This window comes from Cyprinus carpio, chromosome B23 (assembly GCF_018340385.1).
Source record: "Cyprinus carpio isolate SPL01 chromosome B23, ASM1834038v1, whole genome shotgun sequence".
Lineage (NCBI taxonomy): Eukaryota > Metazoa > Chordata > Actinopteri > Cypriniformes > Cyprinidae > Cyprinus > Cyprinus carpio.
In genome coordinates this window covers 21081478-21100602 of record NC_056619.1, presented here as the reverse complement: position 1 = coordinate 21100602, position 19125 = coordinate 21081478, and the positions used below count along the sequence as shown (strand labels likewise).

Here is a 19125-nt window from a genome sequence, read left to right as displayed (position 1 = left end):
AAACTATATATCTTTTATTGAAATATAGCTGAGGTAAAATGTAATGTAAGATTAGTAGTTACATGAAAATTTCCTAAACATTGCATAGCTTGCATACTATATACTGCAGAAATAGCAAATAATCTTAATAAATACTTTTCACTAGTCATTTTAATTATAGTGTTGTGTTTGTTACCTGAAATTAAAAATAAAACTAAGAAACGTGTTTTTCGTAAATTAATTAAAGCTGAAATAAAATATAAATATTAGGTGGAAAACAATCAAAAAAAAAAATTGTGCCACATAAAAATACTAATACTTAAAAATAGTAATAAGTAATATAATATTATAATATATAAATAATACTAAAATTGCACTGGGCTGAATGAGTTGCTCTAATCAATCGTACAGTTTTACAAATGTGTGTGTGTGTGTGTGTGTGTGTGTGTGATTGTGTGTGTGTGTGTGTGTGTGTGTGTGTGTGTGTGTGTAGACCCAGCAGGCAGCCCAGAAGACAGCATCTTTAGTTGCGTCTCATTAGCAAATAAACACATCTCTTCCTTTAGCTGGAGGAGTGTTGTGATTAAACTCAACACGAGAGAGCGTGGCTCTCGTCTCCGCCCGTGTTTTTGCCACGACTAGAAAGAACAGAGCTGCACTTTCTGGGAAGTCAAGAGTCGTTCGCTTCTCACATCTTCAGCCGCCTCTAGCAGATGATCTGATCTGCAGAGAGTGAGCCATGTAAAATAAGACCATCACGTGCATGTGTCAACCGTATTACCAAATGTTTAATCATATACACAGTATATATACAGTATACGATATACGATTCTCTGCAGATCCATCAATCAGTATTACATGATCATAATTCCCCATCTTCAGTGATGGTAAATTCCTCCTTTCTGACTCTACAGATGAAACATGAAGCTAATAGATATATGATTATGATAGAATATGGTTCACATGTGTTTTTCATGCATTTTGTGGCTTTTTAAAATTAGAATAAAAGGTGTTCACATGAGAAACGATAAACCGGTGTTTAGTTTATTATAAAAAGCTACACATGATACATTGAGGTGTCATTTTGTTTTATAAAAAATCTCTATTAGGTCATAATAGAATGTTATTACAAACAATCTAAATTGGCTTTGAGCAGAAATATTGTATTAATCTCATACTGTCACTCTGAAATAGATGAATGATATATGTTGACTTTTTGACATGCCCTGCCTGCATGGATTGATGCACCAGGATCATGAATCCCAGACTGTAAATCGTCTTTTTAAAGCTGATAAATAATTTACATTCATATTGTCATCCATGCATTGACTGGGACTCAAAGCTGTGATGACCTTGGTGTTGTTTATCATCACGCTCTGCTGTTTGAGCTGCAGGAACATTAACACCTATTCCAACACCTTCATTTCTACTGACCGTCATCAACACACAAACACACACCTGCAAAAAAAAAACGCTTTACTTTGTTAATTCATTTAGTTCATTTCTTTTAAATGAAATGAACAACATAAAAAAAAGATCTTTCTAGTGGAGAAATGATTAGATAAAGGTGATGTATTTTTTTCAATGGTAAACACATTCCCTTATGCCTGTGTGTGTTGTAGATCCGAGCGGGTGAACCTGCGGCCATAATTTCCCGTGAGCTTTCCGAACAGACCAAGGGTCACATGCACGCGGGTGACATCACCTACACCGTCCGGGCAATGGGTCACCTGATCGACCTGCTGGACGTCCAGCTCAGGAATCTCACCCCTGGAGGAAAGGACAGCGCCGCTCGGAGCCTCAACAAGGTACTGCGTCTGACATACACCACTATAATATATGTCAAGTCAGATGTATTAGTATAGAGCTATAAACACTGTTTCAGAGCAGCTTTACAGAAAATCACGATGGTGGTGTTTATAATATCTTAATATATTCATGCCTTAAAGTCAAGTCAAAGTCAAGTCACCATTATTTATTTAGTGCTTTTAACAATACAGATTGTGTCAAAGCAACTTTACAGTATTAAATAGGAATATAGTGTGTCAATAATGCAAAAGGACAATAGTAAAACCTCAATTTTCAGTTAAAGGCAGTTCATCACTGAATTCAGTGATGTCATCGTCCAGATCAGTTCAGTTTAAAGGGGTCATATGATGATGCTAAAAAGAACATTATGTTGTGTATTTGGTGTAATGCAATGTGTTTATGTGGTTTGTTTTCCACATACTGTAAATTTTTACAAAGCTCATTGGTCTCAAAAAAAAAGCTAGGTGTATGCTGATTGGCCAGCTATCCAGTGCATTGTGATTGGCTGAATGCCTCAAGCGTGTGATGGAAATGTTACGCCCCTTAACATACTGTGATGCAAACCAAAACTAAAAAAACCCATTACAAACAAGGCATTTGTAGCATCCAGTGGGGACATAATTACTGATTATAATGACTTATACTGTCTTTTTATGTGTTGCGTTGCTTATTGTGGTGTATAAATATAAAAATGTGTGTGTTTTTGTTGTTATGAATGATAAACAGCAAGCGCTACTCTGCTGCTTAAAACTCAGGTTTGAATCATCAGCTGCAAATCCATTCAATATGTAAATGTACTTACAGACTGTGAGTCAGAACAGCCGACATTATAGTCTACTCTCCCAGAATCAGGAAACAGTCCTCCATAAAATGCGCTGCACACATCTGTATATTTGGGTTGAACTGTTCTGGAACAGTGTTGTAAATACAACTTAACCACTGATTTCTAGTCGTGTCCTCTTTTGGAGGAACAAACAAAGTATTTTCGCTTTCACAACTAAACACACAGTGACTCCACAACATGGCAGCGGCGGCAACAGAGAGAATAAACGTTACGCCTTCTTTCTTTGCGTTAACATTTAGGCGGTGTTATGCAAATCCTCCCACATAGTGATGTAGACATGAGGGGCGTGTTAGAACGAGCTGTTTTAGTGGTGTGTGGTTGACTCTTAACTTTTATAAAGAATATCTCTTTGGAGTTGAGATTTTAGTCTTTGCAACTTCACAGATCTTCTCTATGCACCACGATCTTGTAACACTCCAAAGAGAAAGGAAAACTCGCATCATATGACCCCTTTAAATAGTATCTGTGCAGTCAAGTCGGTGGTATCGCTGGATATTAAGTGTCCCCAACTAAGCAAGCCAAAGGCGACAGCGGCAAGGAACCAAAACTCCATCGGTGACAGAATGGAGAAAAAAACCTTGGGAGAGACCAGGCTCAGTTGGGGGCCAGTTCTCCTCTGACCAGACGAAACCAACAGTTCAATTCCAGGCTGCAGCAAAGTCAGATTTTGTCCTTTTGTCTGTGTGGGTGTCTAGGAGGTGTTGTCTTGGGTTGTGTTTTTTTTTTATTTGTGTTGTGTTGAGGTGTGGGATTTTGTTTTGTGGTATCATTCATACCCAATCATATTGCCTTTCAATAAAATAGTTGCTCAGCTTCTGCAAATGCTCGCACAGAAATGAGTGTAAAATGTGTTTGGACTGTGAGGTCAGAACATCCTGGACTGATTATTTCAGGGACAAACAAAGAGGAATATGTAATGGATGTACAGTCAGCCAGTTATTTTCACAAAATAAACCCTGACTGGGTGATCGAGACCCGGCGCGAAGCTCATTACCAGATAAATAAATAAAGGGACATGAAGTATCGATCTGAGTTGAAATGATTCAGTAATGTGAGAAGAAAGAGAGCAGAGAGAGTGCAGCACCAATGAGCAAAAAAGTCCTGATCAATCTGTCAGTGTTTATCTTGTGATAATGACCATCTGACTGTTCATGTGTTACACAGATAATCACAGGTGCACTGGACATTTGTTTTCTTGTTGAATAAGTGCAAGAAACAACTTGAGGTTCTTAGTTTAGTTTCACTAAAAGAAAACAAAACTAAGTGTCTTTCAAAGATGTGGTGCCTCTAACCTGACAAACTTGGGCAAATCCACCCTTGTGAAAAAGGAGTGTGCTTAATAGTATCGAATATGTGAATATGTATGTATTGTATAATGTTTTAATAGAAATGAAATATTTTTACTGAATTATAAACACTGAAGTTCAGCTAATTTCATAACGCATTTTAATTTTAACATTCACACTTAAAGTATAATGTTTCTATAATAAGTATGCTAAAGTAAACTTCTTTTTCACAAGAGTGCAGTGACTAGGGGTACTTTTACATGACGATGATGTACTTGTCACGACACGCACACAAAAAGGTAGATCCAAATGCAGTGTTTAATGGGTAATCCAGAAATCCTAAATCTAGCCAGGCAATGGTCAATATCCAGGTAATCAGTCCAGAAACAAGAAACATAAACAACATTCAAGAAACACGAAAAACCAGGGTGACATATAACAAGGACTCCGTAACTTTCAAGACCAAGAACAACCAGGGTATTTAAAGACAGGTGCAAACAAGGTAAGTGGTGGACAGCTGAATACATTGAACAGTGATGAGCAGCTAAGGATAGTGGGAAATGAAGTTCTGACGAAGATGACAATAAGGGGAAGTGATAACCTCTAGTGGCCACCCAGGGGGAGACACAGAACAGACACGTGACACTACCCCCCCTCTAAGGAGCAGCTTCCAGATGCTCCTCAGAACCAAATAAGCACAAAATAAAGAGACCAGGAGGGAGGTGGACTGGTGGAGGCAGAACAGGGGGAGGGATGGCGGGCCAGGCCCGTGTAGGGGAAATGGGGACCGGCAGCGATGGCTCCCTGGTAGCCCAGGTGGCTTGGTCAGATCAGGGGGCCATGGTGGACCCGAAAGTTCAGGGGAACACGACGGGACCAGGCAGTTCACGGGGGCCACGGTGGACCCGAAAGTTCAGGGGACCACGAGGGACCAGGCAGTTCAGGTGGCCACGGGGGACCCGAAAGTTCAGGGGACCACGAGGGACCAGGCAGTTCAGGGTGGCCACGGTGGATCAGTCACATTCTCGTTGTGCAGACGGCCAGGGAGGAGGAATTCGCCATTTGAGTTGGCCGAACGGAAACCTGCCAATCGGGGAGCCAGTAAGGAGCAGGCTGTGGCGATGGCCCGGTCACGGCATTGGGAACGGCATCAGGAACGACCCTCAGACAAAGGACACGCCTCGGGAACGGCCTTGGGACACGGGTCTCGCCTCGGAGCCATCTTGGGCACCCCGCATCGGCCTCCGGAAACCAGCATCGGCCACCGCCTCTGGAATGGCCTCAGGAAAGGCATCAGGACAGGGCCACCGCCTCGGGGACAAGGTCTCAGGAACGGCCTCAGGAACGGCCTCAGGAACGGACTCAGGAACGGCCTCAGGAACGGCATTGGACAAGGCCCCCGGCGGGACACGGAACGTTCGGGCACGGCCTCGGGAACAGGCCTTGGACCAAGGGCACCGCTCGGGGAACGACCTCTGCATTCGGGCACCACTCAGGCTGGACCTCGGCATGCGCATTTTCGGCCAACCGCCTGAGGGAAGGAACCTCGGCTGCATCGGCATCGCGGGCCACGCTCGGGCACCGCCTCGGTCTCTGGAACCAACTCGGGCACCGCCTCGACCTGCGGAACGGCATCGGCCACCGCCTCGACCTGCGGAACAGCCTCGGTCTCGGGCATTACATTGGGAACCGTCTCTGGGCACGTCTCTGGCACCGCATCGGGCACCGCCTCGGCAATCGGGCATTACATCGGGGACCGTCTCGGCATTCGGGGGGACCGCCTCGGGCACGACCTGGGCTCGGCACGCCTCGGCATCGGGCACCGCCGGCCTCTGACATCGGGCCCCGCCTCGGCATCGGGCACGCTCGGCTTCGGACATTGCATCGGGAACCGCCTCGGCCATCGCCATCGGGCACCGCCTCGGCATCGGGCACCGCCTCGGCAACGGACATCGGCATCGGGAAACACCTCGGCCACGGCAACAGGCATCCGACCGGGCACCGCCTCGGCATCGGGACAGGACGGGGAACTCGAAACGGCCTCAGGAACGCAATTGGTGGACCAGCCGACCTCGGCGCATCGGGACATCCGCCTCGCGCACGGCCTCAGGCACGGGTAAACCACCTCGGACACCGACCCAGACTCTTAATTGGGCACCGCCACACTCTTGGGGACGATCTCCGACCTCATCGGGCATACGGGGAACCTCCAGGCACAGACTAGGGCACCGCCTCGGCATTACGGACACCGCATCGGGGAAACGAACGGCTCGGCCAGCCGCATTCAGGGCACCGGCCCTCGGGCACCCGCCTTGCTGCATTCGCACCTGGATCGCGGGACGCGGATACCGCATTTGCAACGGGAACCACCTCTGTGAACGGCATCAGGCAACCGCCTGGGCACCCCTCGGACGCCGCGGAAACTACGTCCCTCAGAGGATCGCCTCGGCGCATCGGGCATACGCTGATCGGGCAAACCTCGGCGATCGTGCAACGCTCTTGGCAACCGTCTCATTGCCCCGCATCGTGCACCTGCCTCGGCCTCGGCATTTGCATCGGGTACCGACCCTCGGCATCGGGGAACCGCTCTCGGGCAAACCCGCTAAGAGCCACCTGGCCTCGGGTTGGGCGACTACGAGCCTGGCATACGGGCACCGCCTCGGTCACATCGTGCAAATCGCATCGTCAATGAGGAACCGAGATAAGCCTCGGGCAACGGGCCACCGAGTCCATCGGCATCGGACAGAAGAATTGCATGGAACAACGGCCTCGGTTTCCACCCTTAGACCGCTGCATCAGTCACCGTCCTCTTCCATCGTGGCATGCCGCCTCGTGCACATCGTCAACATTATGCTACGTGCACCAAAACAATCCACCTCTGGCACCGCATCAGGCATCGCTCGCATCGGCACCGCCTCGTATTGCATTAAAGATGTTTTACATATGCATACGGGAAACGTTCTGTCTGGCCAGCCGGCCTACTAGACATATCGGCACAGACAAGACATCTGGGCACCAATAAAGTGTCGGGAACCGCATCGGGCTCTGGACATCAGGCATTCGGTGAACCCGAGTCTCTTTGGCAAAATGCAAAAAGGTTAGCCACCTGCGTCTCCCGGGCACCTGCCCCCGGAGCACATCTTCTGTGTTGCACCGCCAGTACTCGGGTGTCATCGACATTGCATCGGTAACCACCCACTTCGGGTAACACATCTACTACGCTTCAATCAGGCAACCGCCTTGGGCACCGTGTGCCTCGGAACCTTCATGATCGGCTACAGCTCGGGCACCGCCGTCGGCTATCGGGGCAATCGTGAAAGGACAACAGTCTATCGGGCGACACAGAAAAGCAAAACGCTATGCCTCGGTGTGCATCTGGCAGTTAGCTACTGATGACGGCCGTCGAACCTATCTCGAACGATCATCGCGAGCACTCGATCCGTCGCCTCCAGAACGGCATCGGGCACCGCCCCCCCCCCCCCCTTATCCGGACCTTCTGTCAACCACACAAGCATAGCGTGACACCCGTGCTATCGTGCAGTCAGCAAGCCACACAAGTCGCCTCACATGGGAATCCTTTGGGGCAACCTCCCAACTTTACTCCACCTGCGTGTTCCTGCGCGTAACATAAGAGGAACGTCCTCCGTTTCTGTTGCTTATGGATGGTAGCGGCCTGCTCGGGAACGTCCTCCTGGACAGCAGCGGCCCCTGCTCGGGAACGTCCCCCTGGACAGCAGCGGCCTGCTCTGGAACGTCCATCCCTGTGACGGCATCGGCCTGCCTCGGGAACGTCCTTGCCTGGACGGACAGCGGACCTGCTCGGAACATGTACCGTTTCCTCCCTGGACTGGCTCAGCGGCCTGCTATCGGGCGGAACGTCCTCTCTGGACGGCAGCGGCCTTGCTCGGGAACGTCCTCCGGGTTTTTGAAGGGAACACGGCTGAACCAGCCTGATCTCCTCCTCCTGCGCCCTCTATGATGGCGTGCCGTGGCTTCTTCACGGAAGACTCAGGCGTTGAGTCAACCATCTTGTGCAATGGCGCTGGGGGGCTGGTGCCGCCATCTTGTGCTGTGGTGCTGTAAACTGGTGGCCATCTTGGGTCATTGGCGCTGCATGGCTCAGTACTTCATGAGCCGTGCGTGTGAGTACCTCCTCTGGAATCTCGATTGCTAGGATCTGGGGCACATCCTGAGAAAAGCTAACCTAATAATGATCTCCGCGGCCATACCCGCTTCTGGCTGTGCCGCTCTGGGCTGGGCGACCATCTTGTGTGCTGTGGCCGTCGTAATGGGCGGCTGGCGTGCCATCTTGTGCTGTGGCGCTGGGCCTGGCGGGGCCATCTTTGTGCTGTGGCACTGGGCTGGCGGCCATCTTGTTCTGTTGCACTGGGCTGGCGGCCATCTTGTGCTGATGGCAAAAACTGGGCTGGCGGTCATCTTGTGCTGTGGCGGCTGGGCTGTGGCGGCCCATCTTCTCTTGGAGACACCGTGGTGGTCGAAGTATCCCATTGAGCACGATGGCGCAGGTAATGGGTAAACCCCCAAAAGTCTAGGATCTCCAGCCCCTTCATCTCCCCCCGAGGCAAAGTTCATCCAGCAGTCATTAAACATCCTTCCTTTAGCGCCTCCATCGTTATAAAAACCCCCCGCCCTACCACCGCCATGTCCCAGAACGCTTGAGCCAGATCACCCACGCTCACGCCCCCTTTTGACGAAGGGTAGTTAGTTTTCCGTAGTCTACCCCTCCGTTCTCCATGGTGGTTGGAGGAACAGCTTCCACACTCGACACAGTAGAAACCCACACCGCTGGATCTATGTGTGACGGAGTCCTTCTGTCACGACACGACACGCAAACACAAAAAGGTAGATCCCCAAATGCAGTTGTGTTAATGGGTAATCCAGAAATCCTAAATCTAGCCAGGCAATGGTCAATATCCAGGTAATCAGTCCAGAAACAAGCAAACCCTAAACAGACATTCAAGTAAACACAAAAACCAGGGTGACATATAACAAGGACTCCGTAAGAAAGACAGACTAAACAGGGTATTTAAAGACAGGTGCACAAACAAGGTAAGTGGTGACAGCTGAATACAATGAACAGTGATGAGCAGCTAAGGCTAGTTGGGAAATGAAGGTTCTGACTGACGAAGATGACAATAAGGGGAAGTGAGACCTCTAGTGGCCACCCAGGGAGACACAGAACAGACACCGTGACAGTACTAAAACCTGAAAAGTTTTTTTTCTTTTTCGTTTCCCTTTGCATTTTTGAAAAGTTTCGTATACAGACGTCCCCTTTCACAAATGACTAAAATCGCTGTATAATGCAGGCTAGACCAGTAGTTGGCGATGTCAGTTTGTAAAGAAACACTATGTGCCTGCACACATTCCTGTAGACTGAACACTTCACAAATTTGCATTTTTGTATGCGGAGATGTTAACAGTATTGGAGACAATAACGGTATTGGAGATGTTAACAGAGAAGATAACGGTATTGGAGACTATAACTAAGACGTTAATGATATTAGAGACGATAACAAGAGACTATACTAGTATTGGAGACAATAACAGAGACAGTAACAGTATTGGAGATAATAACAAAGACGATAAGGGGATTTTTGTTAGATTAGGAGACGATAACACGGGGTTTTTTTTTGGATATTTTTTTGTTGGTGTTTTTGCAAAAATATAGAATATTGTGTGTAAATGTGTGAGACAATATTTTATTTTTATTTTGTTGTAACTATCAAATCAATATCACATTTGCAATCATTTGGGAAAAACAGCACTCATGTAGTATTGCTTAACTATATCATATGATATAAATATAGACAAAAACTCATACAGGGGCATTTTCTGCCCTCATTTCTTGAATTTCAGGGCATATAACTGCATTCTCATTGGCTACATCACACACTCAGCCGTCCTGCATCATGTTCATCACTAAGTGCATCAATGTAAGGTGATAGACAGGTCTGGGTGGGAAGGGTTTTTCCATAATTAATCACACTATATCATTGCATTATACAGACATCCCTACTTATTATTATTATTATTATTATTATTATTATTATAGAAACAGACAGGGAGCGCGGGGCAGATAAAGCTTCCTCTTTGATGCAGTCGTTATGGAGAGCAGCAGGAGGAGGAGAGCAGTGGGTGTTTTTTTAATGATGTCCGTGTTTGTCAGGATGAATGATCCCCTGTGTTTCTCAGTCAGCTGTCTGTTTAAAAATAGCTTTAACTTGGGTGAAGAGAAACTCTCACCGTCCTGAGGCTCCTATCGCTCTGAGGACATTATGCGGCGTGAATAATCGCCAGCGTTATTAAAGTTTCCGTGGAGTTAAGAGGTTCGCTTTGGACTCTGTTTTCTCCAACCTTCCTGCGTGTTAGTTTTTTTTCTGCGTGTAGTTTGTCTTCAGACACTCAGAGAACAAAGACCATTTATTCAGATGTTGTGTGTGTATTAATATTACACACAGGGCCCAAAATTAACATAGTGCAAGGTAAATAGTTGGAGCTTTGGAGAGTAAATGAAACAGTTGGCCAATAACTTTGTTAGGAACTGCAACATTTAGGCTCTTGATTAATTCATTGAGGTATTATTAATATACTATAAAGTATTCATTAACATTTGAATGAGCTTATTTTATGTTTATCTTTTCAGTATTTATTTAAATTTATTTATTTATTCTTTATGTTATGTGCTAAAACTATTTTATTTTTCAATGTGATAGCTTCATTTTATTTTCATTTTATTTTCTAAAAATGATTTGGACCCTGGATGTTATTAATTTACTTAATCATGCATGCAAGCATGCAATTGGTTAAAATTCAAGGATTTTAAGGATGATTCATTCAAATTTCAAGATTATTTATTTATCTGTGTATCTAATAAACTATTTAATAAAATGCACATTTTCATTATCGGTCCAAAAATACAATTGCTGGACCATTTTTCCTCAATTTCATTCATTGACAAAAGTAAAGTATTGTTTTCTTTATGTTTTTTTTCTTTTTCTTTTTTCTTTTCTTTTTTTTTCAAGTTTTAATATTAGATTATAGATGTTATTAAGCAAATCATGCAATTAAAATGTGACAATCTAAACATAATATTTTAAGTCAAATTACTCTTTAATGAATGACCATTGCTTGTGTAATGGAAGTGCATAAATTAGAGATTGCTTATTTTTTTTTTTTTTATTTATTTATTTAATTTTTTTTTTTTTTTTTATTTATTTATTTAGTATTACTGAAAAAAAAAATCAAAACAGAATTTGCAGTGTTTGTGTGTTTGTGCTTGAATCTAAAGCCATATCACTGATGGAAGTTTATTTTATTTTTACTTTAGTTTATTTTTTTTTTATTTTATTTTATTTATTTATTTTATTTTATTTTATTATTTTATTTTATTATTTTTTATTTTTTTTTATGTATTTTATTTTATTTTATTTATTTTATTTTATTTTATTTTATTTTATACCAATTGACAAAAATGCAAAGTCCAGTTTTATTGCCGGTCAAAAATCTTCTGAATTTATCCATCCATTAGCAAGTAAATGTTGGATCCTGACAACACACACGTTCACAGCACTCCTTCTGGTTTCTGTGGAGTAATATATTCCTAATTATAATGTACGTGTTCAGCAGTCACTTTTATCCAAGGCTTACACTGCATTCAAAGTAAAGGTGTATCAGTTTAATCAAACCCATCATCTTCGTTCTTCTGGTGACAGGCTGTACTGTCTGAGACACAGAACCACTCAAAATTAATTAACTTGGCTTTTAAGAGTGTCATTTTTCAGATTGGGACGCCCGAGCATGGAGCACAAACACCTGTTTCCACTCATCTTCTGAGAAATTCACACTTCGTTTCCACCCACAGTTCTGCAAACTTCACTTTGCACAGCCGCAGCGATCAGCGTGCGTCACGCTCACACTTTCTGATGAGGCTGTCACACTCTTCATGCTAATTAATCGAAGCAGTAATTTTAAGCTCAATCTGCCTTTGGTTGCTTTGAGCTTCAGACTCAGTACAGGGATCACTGATGTAAAACATCTCAGCTCTGTGTGAGGCGTCTTCATCCACATGAGTGAGCCAAATATGCTACATTAGGGTTCTTGTGCAAAATAGTGAGCAAATAATGATCACAATACTCTAATAAAATGCATCGCACACACAAATATTGGGTTAAATTGTGCAGTTTTAATTACATACAACTGTTCTTATTTATCATTTTCAGCATTTAAATTAGTGTTATTTTAGTATTATTTAAATACTATCGTAGTGTTTATTGATATTATGAAGTTAAAGTATTAATTTCTTTGTATTTTGTCTTTTTAATTTCCTTTTTAGCAAGTTTTAGTAATTTTAATACTTAATTTTGAAAACTTATTTCATTTGGTTGTCAAGGCAAAAATTATTAAGCTATTAAAATTAAGCTATTCTTATTGCTCTTTCTTCTTCTTATTAATATACTATTAAAATATGAATTAATATCTTGAAATAGCTTATTTAAGTTTATAACTATGTTGTGTTTTAATTTTCTACTTCAGTCTAAAAATGATTTATTTCATTTAGTTGCTACAGTATGGCGCAACATTTTTTTTTTTTTTTTTTTTTTTGTTTGATGATAATAATTATTTGATGATAATTTTTTTTTGTTGTTGTAAATGATGTTTTAGTATTAGTTATATACTATTATAATGTGTATTTTACCTGAAACCTGAAAGCAAAGCAAAAGAGAAAATGACGGAAACATAAGAAATGAGAAGATAACAGCATACACAATAAAACAGCAACACTGTCATAACCAGATATGATAAAACCAGATTCTGTCCACATCACATGTTATGCGGTTATGAAACGTGATACAACCAATCACAAGTCACAATAGTTTCATCATTGTTCAGAACTCATGCAGTGTGTGTCCTGGAAAACTCTTGAACTCAGTTTGAGCGTTGTTGTTTCCTTTTCCATTTATTTTCAAGCTCTGAGTTAAATGATCCATCGTTTCTTTCATTATGACCATTAAAGCCACACCGAACTCAAATGAAACTTTTCTGATATTATTGAAACTCAATCAGCACCTGATCTGTCAGCTGTGAAGTTATAGAAGTAGAAACCATTATAACTATGAACACTGAATGACTCTGAAATGCCACTCTCAGAAAAAAAAGGTGCAAAAGCTGTCACTGGGATGCCACTTTTTCAATAGGTACAAATATATACCATTAAAGTAGAAATATTTACACTGGAGGTACTAAGATGCACTCTTGAGAGTGTATGGTGTCATTTGGTGTCAACTATAACCAACCACTGATCCAACAGTAATTTTCTGTATTGATTTTTACCTGTATTTTGACTTTTGAATTACATTCTGTTGTTGAATTTACCAAATACTGTCCTTCCAGTTCCTTTCTACTGACTTTCTCTTTCAGCGATCGTCTCTCTTTTGTGCAGGGCACTTCTGACATGCTGAAGTTTTTGATCTCATTCTGATTCAGTCTCAAACTGGATTCATCTTTTCCTTTGGGTTCAGCAGGATGTGATTTATGTGCTTCCAATGGCTCTTTCACACCAGACACCAATGCAGTTTTCAATGGATTCCTGTGGGGCTCTTCGCAACAATCGCTTTGTAGATTGTGTGCAATAATTAAATAAAAGATGAAAAAATACAGATACAGCAACTAGGCTTCGTTGTGTTCGGTGTGAAAGACCTTGAGACTGTGGTATTTTCTGCTTGATACTAAAGCGCTTCTCTTTGGGTTTTCAGCTGCAGAAAAGGGAGCGCTCGTGTCGATATTTCGTCCAGGTATTTTCCTCTTTATATTTGCACCGCTTTCATGCTTTTCTCTTCATTCGCACCCACCTCATGCTCCTCCCATATTTTTTTTTTTTTTTTTTGTGAGGTTGTGTTGTTGTCATTTGAGGCTTTGAGCAAATTTAACCTCCACCTTTGCAAATTACCCATAATAATCCACTCGCTTCTAAACGCTTGCATGAGCGAACGCAGCCTACGATCACAGGAACACGCTGAAAAGAAGTGCACTTTAGCATGCTTTTAGTGCAGAAATTATATAGTTAAGTGTGAATTGTTAATTGCAATTGTATTATAGTTTCAGTTTATATTAAATGCAGTTAGTTCAACTTTAAAGTGTTTTTGATCTACTGAAGTAGGACTACAGCTTTATGTGTAATTTCATAATTACTTCTATTGTCTTTTAACATATATGTAAAAGTACTGCTGAATGTACAGACAAGCATTTATGGTGAACTAAAATATGCTTATATATAATTTCTGTTGAAAATTGTGTGTCATGTTTTTAAACGATTTGTAATTACACATTTGTAATGAAGCTGCATTTTTGTAATATATTAACTTTAAATGTAATATTGCGTAACACACTACAGTTAAAATGATAATAGATGTGCTTTAATATGTGATAAAATAAGGGTATTCCTTTAAAACGTAGTGATTTCAAATGTATGTTAAAATAAACTTTTTTGACATTATTACAAAATGCACTTTTAAGTGTATACTCAAGTGTGTTCAGAAACAGTCATACAAGTTCCTCTCTTTAAGTGACTTAAGTGGCCTTTTATTTTATTAATATTATATTTTCAGCAAGTACAGTTTATTAAAAATACACTTTTTTAAGATCTGAAGTACCCTACAAATGCACATTCACTACAATTAAGCGCACTTCTTTTTCACAAGGGCAGCATTTTCAAAAGCAAATGCAATTATTGGTCAGCTACTAATTGTGTTATTAGGTAAGGATCTATTTTTGTTCTTGGCCTCATTATTACCCATGACTGTGTTTTTGCATCAACGAGAGCAGCTGTGCTTATTATCTTCTGAATAAGCTAGTTTTAGGTCACGTTTGTAAGCTGTAGGTTAGAATTAATTTGGTGTTGTTCAGAACTGCAGGCTTGAGAAGCACAGCTGCTCTCAGATCAGCAGTGGCCTGCGGCTTTTAGCTTGAGCTCCGCTGCTGACCCTGTCAGGTCATGTGACCGTCAGCCTTCCCAGCATGCACTTGATGATTGTTGAGCAACAGCTGTTTTGACCCGTCAGAGGTCATAAAGACCTGATGAAGTGTGTGTTGGATGTGATGCATGTTAGTTATGACTGAAGACGCTTCATCTGTTTAACTTGTAATGTGTTTTCAGACTAGAGCTTCTAGTGTGAAGACTGGTTGGCTTCAATTCACTTGAAATGATCCTTTGATATGACCTCAATAGAGAACGTAACTTGTGTACATGATGGTGTAAAACGTATAGTTGCCATATATAATTCACTGAGAACTGGAGAACTTTCAATCATTATTGGAAATAGCTCTCACTCTATGAAGATTATCTCACCATGTGTATGATTTAGTTTGAAACAGTGTTATTTTAATATTATTTACATGATTTTATATATATATATATATATATATATATATATATATATATATATATATATATATATATATATATATAGATATATATATATATATATATATATATATTCATATATTTTCAGGTTTTACTTTAATTTTAGGTTAAATTTTAGTTGCGTGCCAATTCTATTAGTTTGTGTACTTTTTAAATATTACGATTTAGGTTTGTTTGTTTATTTTTTCAGTTGAAGTTTTTTTTTTTTTTTTTTTTTTTTTTTTTAACTAATAATATTAGTAATTAGAAATTTTAGTTCATTTATTTAAAATAAATATTTAAATATTCATTTAAAATTTCAAATCTTTTATTAGTTTTAGTTAGCAATAATAACACTTGTGTTTGCCTGAATTCAGTTTATGAAGTAATAATCGAATAAATTAATACAATGCAAAAATATAAAGCCACATCTGTATACTAAAGGATATAAGAAATACTTGAAGAAAATAAAACTTTTTTTCAGCAAGGACACATTAAATTGATGCAAATAGACAGTAAAGACATTTATAATTTTACAAAACGTCTCCATTTTAAATTGAAACATCAAAGAATTCTAACAAATAAAATGTTGATAATAATCAGAAATGTTTCTTGAGCAGCAAATCATCATATTAGAATGATTTCTGAAGATCATGTGACACTGAAGACTGGAGTGATGATGCTGAAAATACAGCTACAGATCACAGGAATAAATTACATTTTAAAATAGATTCACATTAAAAAAAAAGAAAAATAAATGTTATTTTAAATCATAAACATATTTCACAGTTTTTGCTGTGATTTTAATCAAATAGATGCAGACTCGGTGAGCAGAAGAGACTTCTTTCAAAAACATTACCAACCCCAAACAGCAGTGTAATTAATGATAAATTGCTAACGCTTTCTTAAAACTCTGTGCATGTTATGTTTGTCAGGAAACGTCTCATACATAGCAATCAGAAAAGTTATTCCAGATGCTAAGAATCTGATGAGTGTAAATCCGTTGATTTGCTTTCGCTGGTCAGTAGATGGTGTGCACAGAGAATACAGTCGTTCTGGAAGCGCAGAGATTTTGATTATTTTTGTTACATGCTCCAGCGCAGAGTTTTACTTATTAATAACAGTGATGGATCGATACCCGACCTGATCCGGCGTTAAGAATAGATTCCTAGCGCTGTGTTCAGAAACCAAAGCTCAGTGTACATTACGGGTACAGAGTGTGCTTTTCTGAGGGGAAATGGGTTTGATGTTTAAACTATTGATGCCCTTTCACGATCAATAAACGACCCGCAACAAACTGAACCACTGTTGTTCTGAAGGAAAGAGATGTTCATGCGTTTGGAGAGCTGCGGCCCGTCTGGATGAACATTACAGGGTTATTCTGTATATTTCTCAGTCTGTATGCCTTCTTTTCTAGTTTACAACAAAAGGTTATTATTGAGAATATGGGGAATATTATTATATAAAGCAATGAAGAGAACAGATTGATTAATTTCTTCATCACTGTTAAATGTGGTATTGTATGCTGCCAAACATTGTTGATAAGACTATAAAAGCATCTGCTGAATGCATAGATGTAAATGTGTTTATACACTTCTATATGCAAATAGCATCTATTTTCTGTTGCACTTGAATAGCTGCTCAAATGGAAGTTGCAATCATGATCAAATGATGTTGTTCTAACCTCGCAGGACTTTCTTTGATACAAGGATTGCAAAAGGAGAAATTGTGAAGAATGTACTTGCTGCTCTCTCCCCAAGCAATTATATTGAGACCAAAGCTTCAAAAGAAGCATAAAAGCTATAAAAAATTAACATATAATTGCAGTTCTGTGAAAAAAAGTCAGAATTGAGAGGTTTTTTTTATTTATTTATTTATTTATTTTTTTTAAATAAGCTACTACATTTAAAAAAAAAAAGTAATTATATCTGAGAATATAATATTTCGCTTAATTGCATAAAATGTGAAGTTAAATGAAGGCTTTAAGGCCAAACAGAAGCATTTTATTTGATAGTAGGCGGGACTAATATGCAAGCTGTAATCCCATTGGCTAGTGCTCACCTTTCAGTGTCTGCATTTTAATTTCAGCAAATCACTATAGGTGAATATGGCAACATGATTAATATTCATGAGCCCAACAACTTACTGTTAGATATTAATGAGTTCTACCTGAGGGAATACATGAGCATAAAGAGAAGTCGTTGATTATTATTGTAAGTTAATGTTGTTAAATAAAACATTTTCTTTTTGAATAACATTTCATGTGTTCTCAATCTTTTGTTCACAGAAACTCTCAGTGACCAATAATGTCTTGGCAAACCCAATATACACGGCTGCAACAATGTTTAAGTTCTACTTATTTAAGTTAAGTTGACTGATATTTATTAAATATGATTGTATCTTCAAGAATAGCAATTTAAAACCATGACGGTGTTGTGAAGAGAGGAGGATGAGATGTAAAATTAATTCCCAAAATACGGTTTTCAGATCCTTCACACACGGCTGCATTAATAGATACATTAGTGACCATACAAATGCAAATGACTTGAGTTTACAGTTTGACATTCACAGACACGTTTCAAACCTCTGTCGATGCTCACGAGCGCAGCAGCACTTTTGTGTCTTGTTTTACGTGCTTCTGCTGTTCAGTATTATAAATGATTAACTGTTAAACAGATTGTTTAATGATGGTGAGGGCCGCTTTATGTGTTTATAGTTGCCTAAACACCGTCCTACTGTGAGAGTAAGAGATCGTTCTCTATTTTACACCATCTTCCAATACTAAGCAAATGTATACAGTGGCAAATAAATAGTGTAAATGGTTTACAATTCATCAACCATAGAAACAAACAAAATCAAATATGTACAAATTGTCTTTTCCGCTCTGACTTTGTAAGATCAAATCAGTTTCATTTAGTTAAAAAAAAGAAAAAAAAAGAAAATGTGCTCATCCTCAGGTCATCCCAGATGTAGATGGTTAAATTTGTTTCTTCATCAGATGTGTAGAAATGTAGAATCACATCAGTGTCTCAGCAATGGATGCTCTGCAGTGAATGGGTGCCGTCAGAATGAGAGTCCAAGCAGCTGATAAAAACATCACAATAATCCACAAGTAATCCACAGCACTCCAGTCCATCAGATAACATCTGGAGAAGACAAAAAGAAACAAATCCATCATTAAGATGTATTTAATTCAAATATGAATCTATAATCCATAATAACGACTTTACTTTTTTTATAATCCATAAATTCACGACTTTACTTTTTTTAACACTTCCTGCAGTTTAAAAGTGGTTTGGTCTGAATCAGGAGAGAAATCTGCACAGATCAAGCACCGTTTAAAACAGTCCAAAACAGCTCTAAACAAATATGTGGCTGGATTTTGATGCGTGAGACAACAGGAGATGGACTTTTTCACTGGAGGGAGTTTGTTATGGATTATTGACTCATATTTTATTTTCAAAACTACTGTTTAAAGTTAATATTAAGCCATGAGTATGTGTTTTTGCAGCTTGTTTTCTTAATTTATTTTATTAGCTGAGTAGATTTTTAAATATTTTGCTTATGTTTCTGTGTTTGGATGAAGCCAGCCATAATTCCTCGTTTTCAGTTTTACTTTATTTTTTATTTTATTATTATTATTATTATTTTAATGCTGGCTGATGCTATGCAGATGCTAGGATGTTAAGTTTAGACTAGTCAGTCTGATGGGCTTGAAATGTAGCAGCTCATTTCTCCTCAACACGCAGCTCGATGGACATTGTCTTCCTGTCAGAGACGGGAGGTTA

The 19125-nt window shown here is 40.2% G+C and overlaps 1 protein-coding gene across 1 annotated transcript in view; it reads left to right on the top strand.

Moving 5' to 3' along the window:
* The first annotated feature begins 1580 nt into the window (after positions 1 to 1580).
* Positions 1581 to 19125, top strand: part of LOC122141887 (adhesion G protein-coupled receptor L3-like) — a 33692-nt gene continuing 16147 nt past the window's right edge. Inside the window, exons 1-2 of the mRNA XM_042750530.1 lie at positions 1581 to 1787; positions 13692 to 13730. Coding sequence (XP_042606464.1) covers positions 1665 to 1787; positions 13692 to 13730 — 162 coding nt within the window. The 5' untranslated portion in view covers positions 1581 to 1664. The remainder of the gene's footprint in view (positions 1788 to 13691; positions 13731 to 19125) is intronic.